General features: G+C 41.1%; 1 protein-coding gene across 1 annotated transcript in view; it reads left to right on the top strand.

Annotated features, from left to right (window-relative positions):
• The first annotated feature begins 4939 nt into the window (after nt 1–4939).
• Nucleotides 4940–22516, top strand: part of LOC116505730 (transmembrane protein 178B-like) — a 32138-nt gene continuing 14561 nt past the window's right edge. Inside the window, exon 1 of the mRNA XM_032213105.1 lies at nt 4940–5333. Coding sequence (XP_032068996.1) covers nt 4940–5333 — 394 coding nt within the window. The remainder of the gene's footprint in view (nt 5334–22516) is intronic.

The raw sequence follows: 22516 nt of genomic DNA on the forward strand, positions 1-22516 counted from the left end.
ATGATTGCAATTTGGGCACTCAGGAACCTGTTTGCATTGGCAATTGGTTGCAGCATTCTCTGTCACGTGATTGTTGTGATTTTTACAGCCAGTTTCTGACAAAAAATGTTTCACTTATCCACAATGCGATTAGCTTAACAACTACCTGATTCGTTTAACAAGAGTGATTCACTTAACGACCACACTAAAATGGTCATAAAATTAGGTCCAGTGAGGTGATGATTTGCTATATGACTGCACCTACTTATGATGGAAATTTTGATCCCAGTTGTTGTCATAAGCCAAGGACTATGTGTAATGACAAAACAAGCTAAACATTTTAATAGAAAGTGATGATATTCTCCAGATCCTCAATATTTTCAGTAATGTTGGAGTATTGAAGGGAGTTGCAGTCCCTCAACATCCATTAATTTTAATTCTTGATTTAACGGAGATGAAGCAAACAGTATCTGTGGTCAGATAGTATACATAATTCCAAACTATCCAGTGGGATTAACTTTATTGGGATTTAACTCTAAAAGAAGCAAGTGGGTCTATTAATAACAACGAAAATTACATGGCTGAAACAGTGGAGATAATCTTTCTACATTTAAAACTATCAAATCAGCTTGCATTACATGAGGCTTATTTATTGTTTAGTTTTATTTATTTTTAAAGAGATCTAGTGATTTTGATTAGACGTTTGCAGAAATTTATGCAGTTTCCATGTGTTCTTCCATGCAGGATATAAAAAGAGCACTGCTAGGTTAGATCACAAAATTGCAAAGTTCATTGGATGTAATTTAGTCCAAATCTCTCCTGATATAAAAATTGTTCTGCTTCAAAAGAAGCAGGCAATTTAAGCGGCCATGAGTCGTGGTTCAGTCCCTTCCCTGCTTTTGAGGCTCTTACAGTCCTCTCCAATTACACTTGCCAAAAAACGTTGGTGGCATCTTTAGTGCTATTTTGAGATTATTTAGCAAACCTTAAAAAAAAAGAGACTTTTTAAAAAAATGAAATCTCTCCCGTTTCCCTCGCTTTTACTCTTTCTGTGGTGTGGTTCAATTCACTTGGTATAACACGTGGCCCTTTTTCTTCAAAAAGGACTTTATTTCACCAATGTGCCACCGTATCTCTGATAGATGGCCACCTCACAAGGACAAATTGACTGCTTCCCAAAGCTGCTATTGCTGACCAGGACACTTTTTTTACCATTTGGACATTTTCTCTTTGGGGTAACTCAGATCTATTTCTCTTCCGTTTTCGTCCATTGATTTTATTCCTGCCCTCTAGCTCACTGAAGATCAAATCCATTTAGCTGAATATATTGCTTCTCACTGAAGGCAACCAGATGGTTGGAAACATTGGTGCCTTCTTATTATTGCTCTCTAGAAACCAGTATTCCTGGGCATTCAGCCTCTAAATGCAGAGATTCCATGTAGCCAATATGGCTAATAACCATTGATTGATACATTTGTTGGCAAGGTCTCCAGTTTTTGTTGCAAAGAGGCAACATAGCATTCACAACAATTGGTGCTATTACAAGTTTTAGTGCAGTGGAATCCACTATAAACCATCCATCTCAATGAGAACAAGGAACGACCGTGATGGATTGTACATAGCTTTGAACATACTGTTTTTCCCCTCTTTTTTTCCTGAATTGGCTGCCTCTGTTCATTGAACATTTTGCTAACTGAAAAAAATGCAGAAGTTTTAAAATCTGCAAGCACATCCTTTACAAAAAATGAAGTAGATCCTCTGGAATTTCAGAATATTTCAAGAATTGTCTCTTAAGTGTTTCTGTTATGATGTTGCTATTCTATATGACAACATTTAACAAGCTTTTATTGCAAATGCACACAATAGAATTCATAAGGCTAGCTAGTGAAATGCAATATATAAAGGAATTCTTTCTAAAGAGTAGTGGTTGGTATTATTTGCTGCAAGGGTGGTGATGTCTTTTCTCTTTTCAGAATTATAGTGGCTCAGTGGCTAAGACTCTGAGCTTGTTGATCAGAAAGGTTGGCAGTTTGGCAGTTTGAATCCCTAGTGCAGCGTAACAGAGTGAGCTCTTGTTCCCAGGTTCAAGTTCAGTACTTGTCCCAGCTTCTGCCAACCTAGCAGTTTGAAAGCATGTAAAAATGCAAGTAGAAAAATAGGGACCACCTTTGGTGGGAAGGAAACAGGTTCCATGCGCCTTCGGCATTTAGCCACATGACCACGGAGACGTGTTCGGACAGCACTGGCTCTTCTGCTTTGAAACAGAGATGAGCACTGCCTCCTAGAGTCGGTAACAACTAGCACATATGTGCAAATTTACCTATTCAGGAATTATTGTTATAGATGATGCATTTCCACAGAGATTCCGATCCCTGCAATGTTGTACTGGAAGGAATGGCCCAGATGAGGAATGGGGGGGGGGGGAATTCAGACTGGTAGACTTGGAATTTACTGACATTCTAGACTAGTGTCTTTAATTTTTTTAACGTTGTCTATCCAGATGGATGAAATAATTGCTACAGACATCATCATTGCACGAACACAGGACTACAAAAAGGGCCATTGAAATTCCTGGAGCAACTTCCTCATGAAAATGAAAAGATCAAACATCCATTTCTTTGAATAATTGATTTTTTAGATTGGTTTTTGTTGACTTAGCAATAGCATTTAGACTTATATGCCGCTTCACAGTGCTTTACAGGCCTCTCTAAAGGGTTTACAGAGTCAGCATATTGCTCCCAACAATCCGGGTCCTCATTTTACTGATCTTGGAAGGATGGAAGGATGAGTCAACCTTGAGCCTGGTGAGACAAAGGAAACAAAAAGGAAGAAAATAAAGACATATGACTTGATCCTTTAAAGGAATGGCAGTGACATCTGGCTATCTTACAGAATTAGTGATAGGAATCAATGTGAAGATACTGTATGGGGCAGTAAGCAGAAATGACAAGGCACTTTTAAAAGTCACTGCAAGATACCAAGATAGTAAACTCTTGTCTGGTCAGAATACTGTTGCCATTACTTAGATGTTAAGTGGGTGGGGGAGAAACCCCTTTTTGTATACAGTACCTTTTAATTTCATAATCCCTTATAATATCTCCTCCTCCTCCTCCTCTCCCTCCTTCTCCTGAGTGGGATGACCAAAATGGGCAACCATTTGGGAGGTACCTAGATCTTAGGGGGTTCACCTGCATATGTGTACATATGGGGAGATTTTATTTATACACATACACACGCGCACACACGCACACCTATATCATACTTTTCTTTTTTGTCACGCCTATGCTTTTTCCTGTTCTGGAGAGCATCTCTTCCAATGGCTGAAAAATCACTGATTTCTTGCTCCATTTTGAGCCCTTTTCCCTGGGAGGAAAGAGGAAGCAATGACGCTTTCATTCCCTAGTCCCTCCCCCAACAATCAGGAGCAGAGTGCTGTAGTTCTGCTGCCATTAAAAGCAGCAACAGAATTATTTTGACTGTTGAGAGCACCTGTTTAGCAGCACTTGGCACATTTCCAAAACTCCAAGCTGCAGCTCAATTTTAACTACAAGGCAGCACGAGAGTCTGAGGTAACGTGCAGTTCAAAGGCTGAAGGTTGCAGATCCCTGCAGATTAAAAAGCATTGATAATTTTAAGTATTCCCAATTTCCAGCCTTCGGTCCATGAGAGTATCCATTTTCTTTTACACAGACAGGGTGATGTTGTAACAGTGTCCTCTTCCTATTACCTATCATACTTATGGTGGTCCAATATTCCTGCTTCTATGGTTTGCTCAATCCAAGAAGAACAATGGGAAGCTTTTCAGAGTTATACTCCACCCATGTCTTATTCAAGTCTTTAAAGCAAAACAAATGGTAAGAGCAATTAGTAGATATGGACTTCAAGAAGGAAAACTAACTTCCTCCCCCCACCCCCAGTACTCCAAAATCTTCAATGACCCAGCCAGAAAAGCTGTTGATGGAGCAGCAAGGACTGACCCAACTGAAGAAGGAAGGCAGGGATTGATGCAACTGGCTGACATGTGCCCCTTCAACTGTTTCCACTGGGCTTGAGTGCAGTTCCTATTGATGAAAACATCTGCTTTGTTCCTCCCTCCCCCCTTGCAATTCCCTAGCTGCTCTGAAGGACAGCTTTTCTGCTTCCCTCCAAAAGGGCCATTCTCCCTCCTTAAGAAAAGTACATGTAAAGGGAGAAAGGTGGGTTATTATGGGTTGCTATTACTATTATTTTTGTTAGGCATGGGAAAGGAGTGCTTCTATGGGAAGACAGAACCCAGCACATGGGACACCAGCAAGGTGGGTGCCAAAAAAGCTGAAGGGCAAGGCTATATGAAGCTGGCCTTGGTGTTCTTTGCACATGGTGAGATAAAGAGAAAGAAGCCATTTTTTAAGTCCCCTTCAGAATATTTTCCCATTCAAAACATCCTAGAAGTCTGTGGTCCTGATACTCAGAGGTCAAAGTCAGCAATTCTGACGACGGTGTGTCACACACCATTGGGACACACACAGACACACACACCCCATTTCGATTTGAGCAACATGCGCCCAGGATGGAATCTTGTCAGTGATCATATATGTAAATTGTCATTTCAAACATAGAATAAAGGCTACTCCGAGATTTATTAAGCAAGAACTCGCACTCAGGGTTGAAATAGCCTGGATCCGAAATCTACTTTTTTGGGTGGGAGGGAAGGCGGGGGGGTTTCTCTTTCGCTCCTCCAGCCCGTCCCTGTCTTGCGCAAAAGGAGCCTGGCGCTGGTCCCGTCCCATCCCACCCGGTCCCATAATTTAAGCCGGGAGGGTAAGGAAGCCACGAGAGCCTGCAGGGGTGGGTGGGGTGGAACGGGTCCGGTGGCTGACTGGCTGGCTGGCGCTGTGGCCCCCCGGCCGGGCTGCAGGGGGAGCAGCAGTGGCGGGCGGCGCGACTCGGCGGCGGCGGCGGCCGCGGCGGCGTGGGGAAGATGGCGGCCGCGGCTCAGGCGCTGAGCTGCTCGGGGCTGCTGCTGGCCGCCGCCGCCCTGGCCCTGCTGACCGTGGCCATCGGCACCGACTCCTGGTATGAGACCGACGCACGGCGACACCGGGAACGCTGCCGGGGTTTCGGCCACAAGCGCAACGCCAATAGCAACGACCCGCCGGGTTCCATGTCAGCGCCCAGCCCGCATCTTCCACTCCGCGCCCGACCGCCTCGGGCCCTGGTAGCCGGCCAGACTCCGCCATCGGCTCGGCTCCCGGTTGCTGCGGCTGCCTTGGAATCGCAGTGCGGCCGCCGCTTCAACTCCACCGTCTCCGGCTTGTGGCGGCGCTGTCACCGCGCAGGCTTCGAACCCGAGAGCGAGGAGCTTATCCGGAAAGGTGCGGAGGGCAACGAGCGAGCGACGCGCCCCGTTCAGTGGGCAGGTTAGGCAGGCTGAGCGACGGGGCGAGGGGTTTTGGGGCGCCTTTCTCTTCCAGCTTATACTCTTTAAGGCGCCCCGGGAATGTCGCTGGCCAGGGTGCTGAACCGCTGAGGGAAATGCCTCCAAGTGTCGCTCTTTGTAGCTTAGCTGTTGAGCTCGGTTGTGGTGTGATAAGGACCCCCCCCGTCCTTTATTTGGAGGGTACCCTCTTGGTCCCTCCTCCCGTGGATTATCCTCGAAATATCAGGTTCCTGAGGTCCTGAAACCTTTTTTTTTCATCACATGGTAGCTAGAAAGCTCAAGAAGAGCTGACCGTAGAACCGACTCTTCACAAGTATAGGATTCATAAAATGGGTCTACTTCCTTAGCTCCGGAATTCTAGTGTTTCAGACTCTGTAGAATTTTCGGTTGCTATGTGCATGCACACCTCTAGTCACCTATAGAGTTGCTATGAACATGAAAAAAATAATTACGGTGGTCCTCTGTGCAAATTCTTCAGATGAGCCAACTGATTGTGGATACGATTGGCAAGGTTTTTGGTGATTGCAGCATTTGGGGAAGCACTGCTGGGGCTGAATGGATGGATTATAAGCTGATTTGATTTTTCATATTTGATTTTTTTTTCATATGAACACATCCCTTACCAAAACGTCTTCCTTCTGCTTAGATTTGGGAGCCCTTATTTGATTCAGTATATCCCTGGAAACATTACTCTTCCATTACATCAAAATCAGTGTCTTCTATCATCATATACAGCTAATACAAATAATACTGCATACACATTATGGAATACAATCAATCTCATCAAATCCCTAGAATACAACTCTGGGCCATGTCTATGTGAATTGGAGGGGAGAGAGAAACTAAATTGTGGAGTCAGAGAGCAATGAAATACAGGAGTTGCAGAAAATGATAATTGCTTATTGATAGGAACCATTCAGAAAACAATTGCTGAATGTGGCATGCAGACATCCTGGCATTAGAGAGTTCTCTTTGTTTAATCATTTTAATTAATTCCAGCTCAGATATTTTTATAATGAAAGAAATAATTGTAATTCTTTTGCTGCAGAATTTTGAGATCAGTCACAGATGGTTTCCCTCATGTTTTTTAAATAGTGACATGTCTGATGTCAGATTTTATTCCTCTGACCAGGCATTGGCCACTTTGTCCAATATAGTTAAGACAGGTGCTTGTAATGTTCTGTATGTAACAGGTTAGTTAGCCTATGATAGTGTCTTGACTCATGCATATATAGGAATGTGAGAATTTTTAGGAGATTAATTTGCCCGACTGGGTGGAGATATTCTTTCTGCTCAGTAAACACAGAATTTATGCGATGAGATTATTCAAAGAATTCTTCTTGCTCTTTTGGTGTTGAACATTAGAGCAACAGATCAAAACCCTAAGCATATATTATACTTTTATGGTACATAAAAGTCATTTTTGATCTGGGAGAGGCTCCAAGGGGTATGGCTAATGATATTGTGACAGAGGCTACATGATTCATAACCTTTTGCAAAGCCTTATGGTAGCCACTTTGCTCAGTAATCTCCCTCCTACCCCCTCCGAATGGAAAACTAATGCAAACTAGGAAAAGTTTGAGAGGTTTTAGAGATGCAGTGGGTGTCTTAAATCTTCATTCCAAAAATATCTGAAAATACAATTTTTCCAAAATTGAAAAAAAAAAGAATAGTATCAATTGTACACCAACCTTGAGAATTGGAAATTAGGGGCATTGTGCTCCAGTGGTTCTTCTCCTTCCTCTGAGCTGGATCCAGTTAGTGTTAATGGGGGAAAGATCTAGCCCTAGACCTGTACTTGGCTTAGGTCTCCATGCTCTCTCTGCTCTTAGTTAAGATCTACCTGAAATCATTGGGTGACACAATCCATGAGCATGGGGTTAAATATTGTCAACTTTTATGCTAATGAGTGATACATTTCTACTTAAGCCAGTCAAAGGATGCAATAAAGGTCTCTATCCAATGTCTGGAGGTTCTGGAAGTTTGGATGGGGAAGAATAGGTTTTAAGCTTAGTCTGATAGTAAAATCAAGTCACTGTGGCTTATTTTTTTATTTATTTGCTTGTTAATTATGCAAATTTATATGCCCCTCCCATATCTATTCCATCAGCCAAAGCAAAGACCCCCAGCTTGATTCTATTAACATCCTTGCCTTATGGACTGATGGCAGTACCAAATTTTTAGGCCTTCCAAAGAATCAACACAGTCAGAGCACATGGAGGTTCAGGGCACAGCTGTTCTATAGGGAAGACATAGCAACAAGACAGCAAGTTTCCTAGATCCTATAAAAGAACACTATTCTACAGAGAAGACTTGGAGCATGCCCCATCCTGCTAGATCGTGTAGAAACTATAAGACATAGGGAGGACCCCTATATTGGGTTCCAGTGAAGAGTGAGGGAGTACACTCTTCACTGGAACTCTTCAGATTTAATTATGGAAACTCTCTATATCTAGGAGACCCTAAAACCCAAAGCCATTCAATTTTCCTAAGGTTAAGGTGAAGCCTATTTCTCCCATCCAGGCTCTCCTACTATCCAGGTAGTGTGAGAGAGCATCCTTTGGGCAGGCCAGGAAAGAGATGAACTGATACCTAATGTTGTGCTGATGACCTAACCCAGAAGTTTCATGTAGATGTTACATAGAAGTGGAGACAAGAGTTGAGCGTTGGGATACCTTACAGATCAGAGGCCTAGGACTGTACCTCTTCACCCACCAATTCTGATTGAAACCAACCTCAAACAAAGGAAGAGAACTGTTGAAAAACAATGACTCCCATTACCAACTCCTTGAACTGGTTCAAGGATCAAAGGTATTGAAAGTCACTGATAAATTAAAAAGGGCCAGAACAGAGACACAATCCCTTACCAAAAGTTACCTTGGTGCTATACTCTGGCCTGAATGATGTCCAGATAATCCATTTCCTTCAGGGCCTTTGCTATAGTGAGCTTTTCAACTTTTCAACAACCTTCCTGAAAAAAAGGGGTGGTGGTGGAAATGGGATGAAACTTGTCCAGAATTGTTAGATCCAGTGATGACCTTTTGAGGAGAGGGAAAATAGCAGCTTCCTTCAAAGCAGGCAGCACTGTTCATTCCCACAAGGAGGGGCCACTACCAACTAGACCCAATGACATGCTGTCTCCTAGGAGTCTTTAATCAACCAGAAAGGATATGAGGTGGCAGGGCTCAACTTTCTATGACCCTGTCCTATTCCTCAGTCTTATATAGATGTTAAAACAGTAGTAATGACTATGTGGAGCTCAAAGCCTGTCTCTAAACATGGTCTTTTGGGGCTAGATCACTCCCAAACTATGAACATGGCTGTAACCAGCCACAAAGAAAGGAGAGAAGCACTACAACATGTACTTCTTCCTATTTTCAAATCCCATAGCTGGTTCAATAGGATGCCATGATCAATGGTACTAAAAGATACTGAGAGGTCAAAGAGAACTCTCTGAGAGGATGGGTTCACCAGAGATTATCAACGAGTGTGATCTTTATCACAGAGCCAAGGTGGTGCAATGGTTAGAGTGCAGCACTGCAGGCTACTTCAACTGACTGCTAGCTGCAGTTTGGCAGTTCAAATCTTACCGGCTCAAAGTTGACACAGCCTTCCATCCTTCCGAGTTCGGTAAAATGAGGATCCAGATTGTTGGGGGCAATATGCTGACTTTGTAAACCACTTAGAGAGGGCTATAAAAACACTGTGAAGCAGTATATAAGTCTAAGTGCTATTGCTATTATTCTATGTGTTTGTCTCAGCTCAATGGGTCTAGATAATAGACTTGCTCAAGAGCCCTAAGAAGTTGTAGACTTCTTATCTTCTCAACAACTTTATCCAAAAAGAAAAGATTGGAAATTGGATGAAATATTCATAACCATTGGATCCATCAATAATGTCTTGAAGAGGGTGTGCATCATCACCTCCTTCAAGGAAATCACAACTGTTCCCTCTCTCAAATATAAATTTTACACTGCATAGATCCAACCATGTCTCCAGAGACTTTAACCCAAGGGCTGGGAATCTAATTAAACAAACAGCTGGATTAATAGCCTCAAGCCGCTCCATTTCCTCAGAAGTCATAGGACACAATAAGAGTGGAAAAATAACTGCTTTTCCACTTTTATTAATTCAATGTAATTTTAATGAGGAGCCTTACTGTTGGATTTACTCAGTTGGATTTACTGTTTGTCATTCCTCAATAGTGCTCTAGGAATCTAGGAATTTGGTGTTGGTCTTCCAATATCCCAAGGAAAACTAAACATTCCCAAAGGATTGATGAAGAGGGGAAACCCACATAATAATCCCCAAATCTGGGAATATTACAACTTTAATTTTGGATGGGATAAGATTCCTCCAGTGTGCTGGTATGCAATTTGGGAAGCCTGTTAGATTCTGTTATCTTGTTCGAAGAGCAAATCCATCCTATGCACTAATCTGTCTTGTGTACAAATTCTACCCTTTTCTAGTTTAGGAGACTCTACTTAGGTTTACTCATGCCGTGGTTACTTCTCATTTCTACTATTGCAGTACTTGTACATAATACTGCTCTTAAATACTATCTAGATTCTAGAAGTTACATTTGGTGAAGAATGGAGCTTCTATCTAGATAGTCATGTGTGTGTGTTTGTGTGTGTGTGAGAGTGTGTGTGTGTGTGTATTAATTAATTAATTCTAGTATGCCCATCTGGTCAAGTGTAGTGATATATGCAATTCGAGCTACTGGTTACTGTCTATAAAATCTGTCATACCACAGGTTGGACTACCATTTATCTCTGATGACGTACCTCATAAAATCTTATTGGGTAGGCAAAGTTTGTGTCCTTTCTATGAAGGAATGCCATGTGAGGCATCTGCTCTTTGGAATAGCACACTCCCCAAGATTCAAATGTTCGGTTAGCCTTCTGTAAAGCCCTGGAAATCTGTTTTTCTACTGGGCATTGTGCCAGGGTGTTGGGTGAGTCCATTCTGCAATGGTTTGGGATGATGAATATGTTTGTGGTTTGGCTTTTGTTGTTTCTACTTGTGGTGCTATGACTTTTATTGTTTTACCATTGTGGATTATTTTTTCCTCTTTGATTTCGGGGCCACGAGTCACAACTGCAAGTTGAGTGGCTATATATGTCACATAGGTAATTAAATAAATGAATCGCCCACCCACTTTCAGGCCCTCTTGGGGACCAGTGAAGGGGTTCTTGAGCTGCATAGTCTAGCTATAAGGAGTAATCCCAATTATGATAGTGGATGCCATTATTGATTTTTAAATCCAGATGTAGCTGTAGGCCTTTTCCAGAGGACTAAGTAGTAGAGACTTAAAAAAAACATTTTTGATGTATCATCTGGCATTTGTTACTAAGTGATTCGGTTCTGACTGTTAAATAGTAATGGATGTGTCTACCGGTCTAATTTCTTCTTTTAATTTTGGAACTGTAATGTTTTTGCTATTCAGTCTTACTAAAAAAAGAACATTTTTTCCTCCATCCTGATATTTTTGACATGCCCCCAACAGCTTTTTATGAAGCACAGCTATTGCCTTGTGCTACTCAAAGGAGACAACGATTATCTTCATTTTTCTACATCACTGACTCAGGAGCCAAAGGCTGAGACTGTTGTGTTTCTTATGATAATCACTGAATCAAACAGTTTTTCCAAAGGATATTCTTCAGATAAAACAGTTGTGGAAATTGCAAAAATAATGGATTGGTTATGATAAATATAACAATATGTTATTCTGATATAAACGATATCAGAAATTTTACTTGATCGCCTTACATTTCTGAAAAGTGCTGCAGCTTACAGATAAGGAGAATGAATAATTCTTCTGCTTCCTAAAAACATATCCTGCTCTTCAGCATTACTAAAGGTAGTTCTTGACTTATGACCCCTGTTGGGACTATAACTTCCATCGCTAAGTGATGCAGTTGAGAAGAGAGTCACATCTGATTTTACTATACTTTTTGCTACAGTCATTAAGCAAATTTGGCCACCTCCATTGACTTTGCTTTCTTTAATGATTCCTTTCCACTATTTCTTTGATACTAGTGTAACTCTTGTCCTGCAGTGAGTGAGTTGTCCTGTCCCAAGATGGCCATGGCAAGTTGTCCTGCAGCGAGTTGGCCATGGCAAGGTGGCTGTGGCGAGTTAGCCATAGTGAGTTGGCCATGGCAAATTGTCATAGACCCCTTGGGAACATCACCAGTGTTGATCACAAGACCCTGTTATGCTGCAACTATTGTAAATGGAGGCCAGTTGCCATGTGCCCAGATTTTGATCACAGGGAAGCTGCAATGATTATAAGCTCAGAACAGTTGTGAGTCATATTAACGTCTTGTCATAACCTCAAACGGTTGTTAGAGGAATGGCCCTAAGTAGAGACCTACCTGCATGTACAATAGCTAAAAACAAATTTGAAATAATAATTACAAAAATAAATAATTGAGACAACAATTATAGACAGAGAACTTGCATGGCTGCGCATTGGTTTCAACCATTTCTTTGGTGACCATCTGAAGTTTCAATGGTACTGAAGAAAAAGTGACTTCCTTCTTTATGCTTCTGACTGTTACAGCATTCCCTTGGTCTTGGGATAAAAAATTTGGACACTTGGCAACCAGCATGCATTGATGATGGTTTGCCGTATCCTGGGGTTATGTGATAAACGTTTGCAACCTTATGACAAGCAAAGTCAATGGAGAAGCCAGATTCACTTACTAACATGTTACCAACTTAACAACTGCCATGATTCACTTTACAACTGTGGCAAGAAATGTCATAAAATGGGGTAAAATTCACTTAGCAACGATTTTGCTTAGCAATGAAAATATTGGGCTGAGTTGGGGTTGTAAGTCGAGGATTAACTGGCCTTTTGTTCTTTATACCTCTTGTTTCTTTTTTCTTTTAAGATCCAATTGATTCTATTCAACCACAATTTTTGAAATCTTCTCCTTTCAACTTTGTACAAAAATGCACTTTCATCAGCTTGCTCTTATTTTTAATCCACTTGTGTATAAATCACAATTGTTCTCTCCATTTTTTCTGTGACGCACAATTACTTCAGTCATCTGTTAAGCATTCCATTTATTCCCCTTTACTCCATGTAGGATTGTACAATTCTTCTCATGTTCAGAAACTACCCTTCTATTCCAGACCAATGAAAAATATCTTTTCCCTAAACCAATAGTTATTATATTACTGTACTTAATGAGCTTGTGAAGAGCAAAACATGGATCTGCCTAAAGCTATAAAGTCTTGTATAAAGCCATATCGCATTTCCCAAATTTTCCTTGTTATTACATTTCATAGTCGATGGATTAGATTTCTACCAAAAACTTTCCAAGGCACATTTAACAAATGGATTCAAAAGTGTACTTTTCACTTTGCTATTTTGTGGCTCAACAGCTGTCAGGCACCATGAAGTCTTCATGCACAGACATTAAAAAAATTAAATTCTATAAGCATACCATACCACGGTTGCAGGAATTGGGTATGTCTAGTCCAGGGAAAAGAAGAACAAGAGGTAACATGAAGTGTTCCAATATGTAAGCGGCTGCCAAATAGAAGAAGTGGGGAGGGGTCAACCTATTCTCCAAAGCACCTGAAGGAAGGACAAGAAGCATTGGGTGGAAACTAATCAAGGAGAGAAGCAACCTCAATCTAAGGAGAATTTCCTGACAGTTAGAACAATTAATCAGTAGAATGACTAACTTCCAGAAGTTGTGAGTGTTCCAACAATGGAGGTTTTTAAGAAGTCTTGTCTGAAATGGTGTAGGATTTCATGCTTGAACAGGGGGTTTGACAAGAGGACCTCCAAGGTCCCTTCCAACTTTATTTTGTTATTCTTTTACTTCTGCATTTGAACAGTTCTCCTGCTATACCTTCTGCTCATACAGCTTTACCATTTTTCAACATTCTGCCAGCATTTAGGACTTTGCTTTACTCATTTTTTTTCTTGTATGCTAACATTGATAATATTTATTTCAATTGTTTAGAATTCCCATTCAAATCTCAAAAATACTTCATCTTGTATCTCTTCCCTTTAGCTGCATTCCATGTGAGTTTTCCTATCATTCATTCTGATGGCAACATTTTCTTTAGCCTTTTTCATCCACTTCCAGAACTTTTTTACCCATAAAAATCACTCTTGAACAATAAACTACGTGGCACATATTAAATCTAAAGAAAAATGGAAGAAAACTGCATGAGGTGCTTTGGGAATAATTCACGACAGATCAGAGTGCAAAAGTATTGCTGGTTGAAGCCACTTGAAAAGTCCTCTGATTCAGCTTGCCTACTGCTTCGCTGATGGGGTAATTCATGCCGTTGGGCAGCCACTAGTGCCATTCCACTGGAGTGGAAGAGAAAATTGAGATGTTCTGGGACAAATGCTAGAGTGGGTGTCATTCTCTCTGGGATTGGTGTAGAACACACTGTCCTATTTCATTAAAGTAGGTGGGGGATGAAGTGCTTCTAACATGGTATCAACGAAAGCACTAAGTATGATTATGTTCTACCATAGAATCTCCTGCAGGCTTTAGTTTGGTAAACTTCTCCAAAGATTGCAATAGCACTTAGACTTATATACCTCTTCACAGTTCTTTACAGCCTTCTCTAAGCAGTTTACAGAATCAGCATATTGCCCCCTATAATCTGGGTCCTCATTTTACCGACCTCGGAAGGATGGAAGGCTGAGTCAACCTAGAGTCAGTCAAGATCATTGAGCTGAATTAGCCTGCAATACTGCATTCTAACCATTGTGCCAGCATAGATGATTGTCAAAAGAATTCCAGTTCCAGTAAACATCAATTATATTTGCCATATATTATTCTCCTTTTGTGATGTATGTGCCTTCAGGTCCATTTTTTTTACTCCTGGCACCTGCCTGGAAAAATCCTTGCAGATTTCTTTGTACAATTTCTGAAATTGTTTGACCTTGCTTCATTCTTCCTAGGGTTGGGAGAGGGAGGCTGGTCCGGGGTCAACCAGGTGGCTTTGGACCTAAGGTGGGACTAGAATGAATAGCCTCTCCTTTGCTTTCCCTTAAATTTGGAATTGGCACACCCACACACCCACCCCAAATGCATCTCTAAAATCCCTTCTCTAAATTTATCCCTTTAGATCTTTCCGTCTGGAAACAAATACAAGACGTCAGTATTTGACAGAATATGCTGCATGCCACAAGTTATTCCTGCCTCCATTTTCCCTTTCCTATTCCTGTCTGCTTGTTTTTTTTATTGTTTGTGCTTTGGGAAAGGGATTTGTCAAACACTGCCTTTGTTAAGCCCTGTGGCGCTAAATAATGTCGAGATTCTCCTGTTCCTACCTTTGTAGCGAAAGTAAAGCTGCAGTATTCTGTTTCCAGAATCTATTATAAAACCATCAGCTGCTCTCCTGCATTTAATCCTCGCCCATACAGTATGTATCTTCTGCCTTTGTTAAGTTTCCATGCTGATTTTATCCACTGAAAGGCAATTCATTTATTTTATTAATTGATTTTCCCCCACATAATATTTTCTTCTCATTGATAGGCCCTCCTCCCTTCTAGCTAAAAGCTTTCTGTGTCCACCAATGATCTCAAGGAATTTAAAACCAATTCTTTTGGTCGCCCTCTCTCTCCACTGTGGCTCTGCCAAAGCTAATGCACATATTGGATATAATAAAGCTAAAATCCAATATCACATTAGGTGTGTATAAACCCATTAAATCCAGCATCTTAAGCTTAACTCTGTTTTGGATTGTAACTTCCATTTTGTGTAATAGATTTTGGAGGCTGCCAGCCTATGAGGCTAGCGTGCCTTCAGATTCGCTCCTTCCAATAAAATATCACATAACTTTAGCCATTGTGGTTTTGGGGGCAGAATGTCCACAGCAAGTACAGTAAAGTCCCGATCTCAAGGCACCCTAGCCACTGCGCCAAGGTGGCGCAGTGGTTAGAGTGCAGTACTGCAGGCCACTTCAGCTGACTGTTATCTGCAGTTCAGCAGTTCAAATCTCACCGGCTCAGGGTTGACTCAGCCTTCCCTCCTTCCGAGGTGGGTAAAATGAGGACCCGGATTGTTGGGGGCAATATGCTGATTCTGTTAACCGCTTAGAGAGGGCTGAAAGCCCTATGAAGCGGTATATAAGTGTAACTGCTATTGCTATTGCTATCTCACAATTTGTATCTGGTCTCTAAGCTACAGATTTTTCTTTTTTATTCTTTCCCTGCTTAATCTTTTAAGAAACAGCCCTGACCACAATGCATCACTCACAGTAGGCATACAGGGAGCAGTTTTCTGAGTGATATGAAATTAACCAACTTCTGCTGACTAAAGGCGCATTTTTTTAAAAAAATGGTAGTACACTTCACTTTTAGGTTACAACTCAAAAGAGTTAATTTTTAGCAATAGCAATAGCACTTAAATTAATATACCACTTCATAGTGCTTTTACAGCCCTCTCTAAGCGGTTTACAGAGTCAGCCTATTGCCCCCAACAATCTGGGTCTTCATTTTACCCATCTGGGAAGGATGGAAGGCTGAGTCAACCTTGAGCTGGTGAGATTTGAACTGCTGAACTGCAGTTAGCAGTCAGCTGAAGTAGCCTGCAGTACCACTCTTTTAAATTAAAATTTACTGGTTTTGAATTTTAGCTGCCATCAAGGAAACCCCAGAACTGATGATAGTTTCTTAGGTGCAGCTCCCAGCACCCTCTGGTAGTTACTACCACTTTGTACTTTTTAACAGAATCCTATTGGATTGTAATAGCATTGTGGTCCCAGTAAAAGAACGAATGAATTAAAACAGGACAGGAGGGGGAAAATATCAAACATACGGGAAGAATACAGATGGTATTCTCGACTTACAACCATTCATTTGGTGACTGTTCAAAGTTACAACAGCACTGAAAAAAATGTCTTATGACCATTTTTCACACTTATGACCAATGCAGAATCTCCATTATCACATAATTAAAATTCGGATACTTGTCAATTGACATGTATTTACACTCATTGCACTGTCATGGGATCATCATTTGTAACCTTCCAACAAGCAATGTCAGCGGGGGAAGCCAGGTTCACTCAATATAAGGTAAAGGTAAAGGTTCCCCCGCACATGCATACTACTTGTTTCCATCTCTAGGGGGCAGTGCTCATCTCCATTTCAAAGCCAAAGAGCCAGTGCTGTCTGAAGATGTCTTCATGGTCATGTGGCCAGCATGACTGAACGCCAAAGGTGCATGGAGTGCTGTTACCTTCCCACCAAAGTGGTCCCTAGTTTTCTACTTGCATTTTTTACTTGCTTTCAAACTGCTAGGTTGGCAGAAGCTGGGACAAGTAACGGGAGCTCACTCTGTTACGCGGGGCTAGGGATTTGAACTGCTGAACTGCCAACCTTCTGATCGACAAGCGCAGCATCTTAGCCACTGAGTCATCATGTCAATATACACCCTTGTTATATAGAGAGTCCTATTTGCCTAATTGATTAACTTAACATGATTTGCTTAACAATTGCAGTGATTCACTTAACAACTGTGGCAATGAGGTGAAACTCACTTAACATCTGCCTTGCTTATCAATGGAAATTTTGAGCTTCATTGTGGTCATAATTTAAGGACTACCTGTATTCATTCAACTTAATTGCATTGCAACTTTCAAATTAATCTGTTTAAGTCTTTCTCTCTCTTTCTTACATAGAAACAAATGCTGTCCTGCCACTTGCCATTCAAATGCTAAATCTGACTCTTGGGTCAAAAAGATCACAGTTCTTTGACAGATATCAATTTGATAAACACAGATTTAATGCTAAAAACAAGCTAAGATAGAACATATGACCAAAGGAAGAAGAACGTGTCTGGGTCAGGATTAATAATTAATAATTTTTATATCCCAAGTTTTCAGTGTAAATGAAGTGACATCCCTTCATATCAAGACATCAGAGTGGGTATCAGCCTGATAAAAAAAATTCAAAGACAGATGATATTTATAATGTATGATATATATTGAGCAAGGGTGGTTTTCAGTTGAGTGAACTGGGTTTGCTTTCCTGATATTACAAAATGATAGGTTTGGTGAACAGCATTGATTAATCCATGTCTTGTTGTGATAAGATAATGTAGTTGTGAAGTATCCTCTCAGTGTTCTGGGAATATTATATTTATTTTTAGCTCCAGGTTCCTATGGGTAATGATCTTACCGAGCATTGAAAACCACAGACAAAGCCATCTCATATCTGCTAATATCATTTTAGTATCAGCATGTCTGCTTGGTTATAGATCTAGAATTGAATTCATAAGGCACTGATCCCCAGCTTTGATTTTGCACATATCACGGTCTCTTCACTGGAAGGTTTATAGAGGTAAAGGTTTCCCCTCTCCAGTAATTTTGGGGCAGTGTTCATCTCCGTTTCTTAGCTGAGGGAGCCAGCGTTGTCCAAACACATTATTGTGGTCATGTGGCCAACATGACTACATGCCAAGGCACACAGAACATATTATCTTCCCACCAAAGTGGTACCTATTTATCTACTTGCAATTTGCATGATTTCGAATTGCTGGGTGGGCAGGAGCTGATGCAAGTACCAGGGCTCATCCTGTCAGATAGCACTAGGGTCTTGAACCCCGGCTGTCAGCTCAGCATTTTTAACTGCTGAGCCGCTATCTCCCTCACTGTAAGGTTTAAGACCTATCATATGCATTTGATACACAGTAAATAACAAATATACCTTAAGAGTTAAAATTGCAGATAACACTTATGTTACTGCCAATATCCCCAGTAGCATCTGCATTGTCCCCAGTTAAGCAGTAAAATATTTTTTTAAAAAAATAGCAGAAACAATGGCAAGTTGCTAAACTTCATGACATATTGGTGGCTTGACCTAAAATCCCTCAAACTTTTGAATAAGAAAACTCCCAGGATATTGATAATTTTTGATACTTATTTTTATTTTGACATTGTAAATAGGGACCGCCAGAGTACTGATCCAGTGGTCCTTGGATCCAAAATAGGAAATCATAATTTTAAGGGAAACACTGGCCTCAGACAAGATGATGTCCTGAGGGAAAATTACTCCATTACATCTCTGTACCAGAAGCCCTGAAGACACTTGAAAAACTCAACAACGAATAACTGCAGTTCAGGATCAAATATGCAGAGAAGAAAAGTTATACAGTTATGTTTATGTTTTGAGGTCCTGAATCCTCTGATTTTGTTGAAGTCAATCAAAAAAGAGCACCAGAGCAGAGAATTGTTTTCCTTTAAAACACAGAATGTGCTTCTGCTTTTATCCAGAACTTGTAATTTGAAAGCTAGAGAGACAGACTGTCACAAGAATTATTACTTCTTTCTGCACAGTTGGGGATGGAACAAATTATAAGGTTGTACCTAACAACCAGGCTAATCTCTCTCTGTAGTACCCAAGCACCATGACATTTTTAGGTTGAAATTCAGACTTGGAGATCTGCAAAGAAGTTTCAGAAAGATAACGAAAGCGAAGAGATTATAGACATTGTTTAAATAGCAGAGAGGTACCTCAAGGGGATGAAGGGGATAAAGGAAGGGCATGACATCATTACACAAATGCTGTGACTTAAATCCATGAGTCAAACATATGATGATGTCAGCGAGCCTGTGACACCACTTTAGCAGACCCGAGGACCACAGTGGAGGCTGCTGAAGTAGCATTTTTAAAAGAAATCAAATATCAGTAGAAAATATTCAACAAAATTATGTAGGAGTCTTCTTTAAGCTACAAGAAAATAACCAAAGAGAGTCGGGGCGGGGAAAAAGCCTACTGTAAACAAGTAGATGTTTTCAGAAACTGAGAAATTGTTATTTTCTTTTTACAAGCAGAATTTGGGCAGCTAGCAATCCGGGATACTTTGATTTGGATCCCTGCACTGAAAAACTCAATAGTATAAAGGCCTTTTCTAACTCTACAGTTCTAATTGGATTCCAGCCTGATGAGATTGAGGCTTATAGCTGTGTGATGGGGTTGCATTACATGGGCATGGAAAGGGTTACAGTCTTACTACCATTCTGATGCTGAAGTATATCTACATACTACTCAAACTCTTGCATCTATAACCTTTAACTGGCAGAAGTGATGCCTCATAGGGCAGAATTTTTTCAGCAAAGGGAATTTAAGTGGGCTAACTTACAGAATGCATCCAAAACCTGGGACCCATGAATTCCCACGGAATTGAAATTTGCCAAATTTTATAAAACGTTTTATGACATAAAAATTAGCATTGAGTGTTTTATGATGTGATTTCATAAAACCTTTCCTGTGGTCGACCGCTCTACATGGGGCAGCCTTTGAAGAGTATTCGGAGACTTCAACTCGTCCAGAATGCAGCCATGCGAGCGATTGTGGGTGCACCTCGATACACCCACGTTACACCTATCCTCCGTGAGCTGCACTGGCTACCGATCGGTCTCCGGATACGCTTCAAAGTGCTAGTCGCAACTTATAAAGCCCTTCATGGTATTGGACCTGGGTACTTGAGAGACCGCCTGCTGCCAATTACCTCCCAAAGACCCGTTAGATCACACAGGGTCGGCCTCCTCCGGGTTCCGTCCACCAGCCAATGCCACCTGGCTACCACCCGGAGGAGGGCCTTCTCTGTAGCAGCTCCGGCCCTTTGGAATGAACTCCCCGCGGAGATTCGGACCCTCACCTCCCTCCAGGCCTTCCGGAAAGCCTTCAAAACCTGGCTGTGCCGGCAGGCCTGGGGTTGATGAGTTCCCCTCCCCTCTCGACTTTTATGGCTGTATGATTCTTGTGTATTTTAATTACGTGTATTGTGTTTTATGTCCCCTTTCCCCCTTTTGAGTTGTTCGCCGCCCTGAGTCCCTCCCGGAGAAGGGCGGCATACAAATAAACTAAATCTGAATCTGAATCTGAATCTGTTTGAACTGGGCTATACAGTTCAGGTTGGGCGACTTTCATGGCAGGTGCATCTCTTAATATCTCCCTGAATTTTAAAGACCTTTTACAGTACTTTAGAAGTTCTGCCATTGTTAAAAGCACTGTGGAATCTAGTAAAGAATTATCTCTGAAACACTTTAGCAGATTGTGAGATATTTAGTTTAATAAAAATGCATTGTCATCACCACACATCCCAAATTTAATCACATTTGGAAAGGCCACTTATTCACATATAAAACACCCATTTTCTGTCCTAATTTCCCTTTGCAAAAAGCCAGCAAAGATTAATTTTGAGACCTTTAAAGAAAGAGGCAATGCAATTATGCCTTTTACTGATTTTCATCATTCTCTTCCAACTGAGAAAAGCAATAACTGCTTGTCTAATGTTCGTTCAACAGATATTTTTCTAAGTTCGCAAAGATCAGACATCTCATGATTTGAATAAGTTAGAATCATACTTTGGAACCAGGTAAGAGAGTTTGGGGGTCATTGTTTTAGGGTGGAATGGGACAACTCACCACAGCCAACTCACTGCAGCCAACTTGCCATGGTCAACTCATCACAGGACAACTTGCTGCGGGACAATTCAACAGTTTGATTTAATTATTATTATTATTATTTTTTTAAACTTCCAACACTGTATATATATATATTTTTTATTTTTTTATTTTTTTTAAAGATTTTATTGGTAAAAAGAAAATACAACATCCATAACTTGTAGCAAACAATACAACTACATTTCGAGATATTCCCATACTATCAAATCATTATAAACATCAAAGGTTAGATATCTTTCCCTCCCTCTTTTCTTCCCTTCCCCCCTTACTTCCTTCTCCCCTGCCTTCCCTCCTTTCTTTTCTCCTTTCCTCCTTTCCTTCCCCGTCCTTTCTCTCCCTCGGTCCCCCCCTCCTTCTCACATACCTTTCCTCCTTCCCTGCCTCTTTCCCTCCTCCTTCCTTTTAATCTCCCTCCTTTCCTCCCTCCTTCCCTCCTTCCTTACAACTCTCCTTCTCTCTTTCTTTCCCTCCCTCTTTCCCTCTTTACTACCCTCTTCTCTTCCCTCCCTCCCTCCTTCCCCAGTTTTTCCTCTTTCTCCTCTCCTTCTTTCTTCCCACCTTCTTTCCCTTCTCTTCTTTCTCTTCCTCCTCTTTATCCTTCCCCCCTTCTTCTGCCTTTCCTATTCCTCTCCTTTCTCCTCTCCATCCTGACTTCCCTACTGCCCTCCCTCCCTCCCTTCTAACCTTTATTACATTTGCATATTTTCCTCTGCTGAGGACAACCTGGTTTTCTTTCCCTTTCCTTGCTTGAAGAGGCAAGGATTATAAGTCCTCTCGCCTCATCTAAAATGAAGTTTGATCGCTAATTTCATGCAGGTAATTATAGCGGATTTCCTATCAGCTTTTTAAAGTTTTCCCAACATTGTAGCGTAACAAAATTGCTCGACGGTGGGTTCTCGCCCCTGATACATTTCTCCTTTCGTTTATCTCTCAGTTGTTGTATATTGTTCATTTGAGTTATTAGTTTAATCGTATTAGGTTAGTCAGCTATCTCTTTTTATGTCTAGGTCTTCACTGACTCATCAAGCCATTTGTATAGCTTCTCCCAGGCTGTATAAAAGTCTGTGTCTTCTTTGTCATTAATTCGCATCGTCAGTCTGTTCATTTCTGCTAGTTCTAAAATTTTATTCATCACCATAGTATTGGTGGGGGCATTTTCACTCTTCCAGCACTGTGTGTAAACAATCCTTGACGCTGTCAGAATATGGACTAGGAGGTATTGGTCAGATTTGCAAATTTTTTGATCTATTATTCCTAATAAGAAAGTTTCCGGCTTAAGGCATAGTTTAATTGACAGGATTCCATTCAGCCATCCTAGTATTTGCTTCCAATATGCTTTGGCTACCGGACACGTCCACCACATATGGTAGTACGTGCCCAGCACCGCTTTACATTTCCAGCATATGGCCGAAACTTTTGAAGACATTTTCGCCAGTCTTGTCGGTGGAAGATGCCAGCGGTAGAACATTTTATATATATTTTCTTTATAGGCCGTCGACTTTGTCAATTTTAGGTTCCATTCCCAGACTCTTTCCCAGTCGTCTAGGTCTATTGTGTGGCCAATGTTTTGGGCCCAGGTTACCATGACTTCTTTTACCCTTTCTGCTTCCGTTTTTCGAATCAGTAAGCAGTTGTATATTTTTGAAATTAATTTCTCAT

The sequence above is a fragment of the Thamnophis elegans genome, chromosome 1, assembly GCF_009769535.1.
Source record: "Thamnophis elegans isolate rThaEle1 chromosome 1, rThaEle1.pri, whole genome shotgun sequence".
NCBI lineage: Eukaryota > Metazoa > Chordata > Lepidosauria > Squamata > Colubridae > Thamnophis > Thamnophis elegans.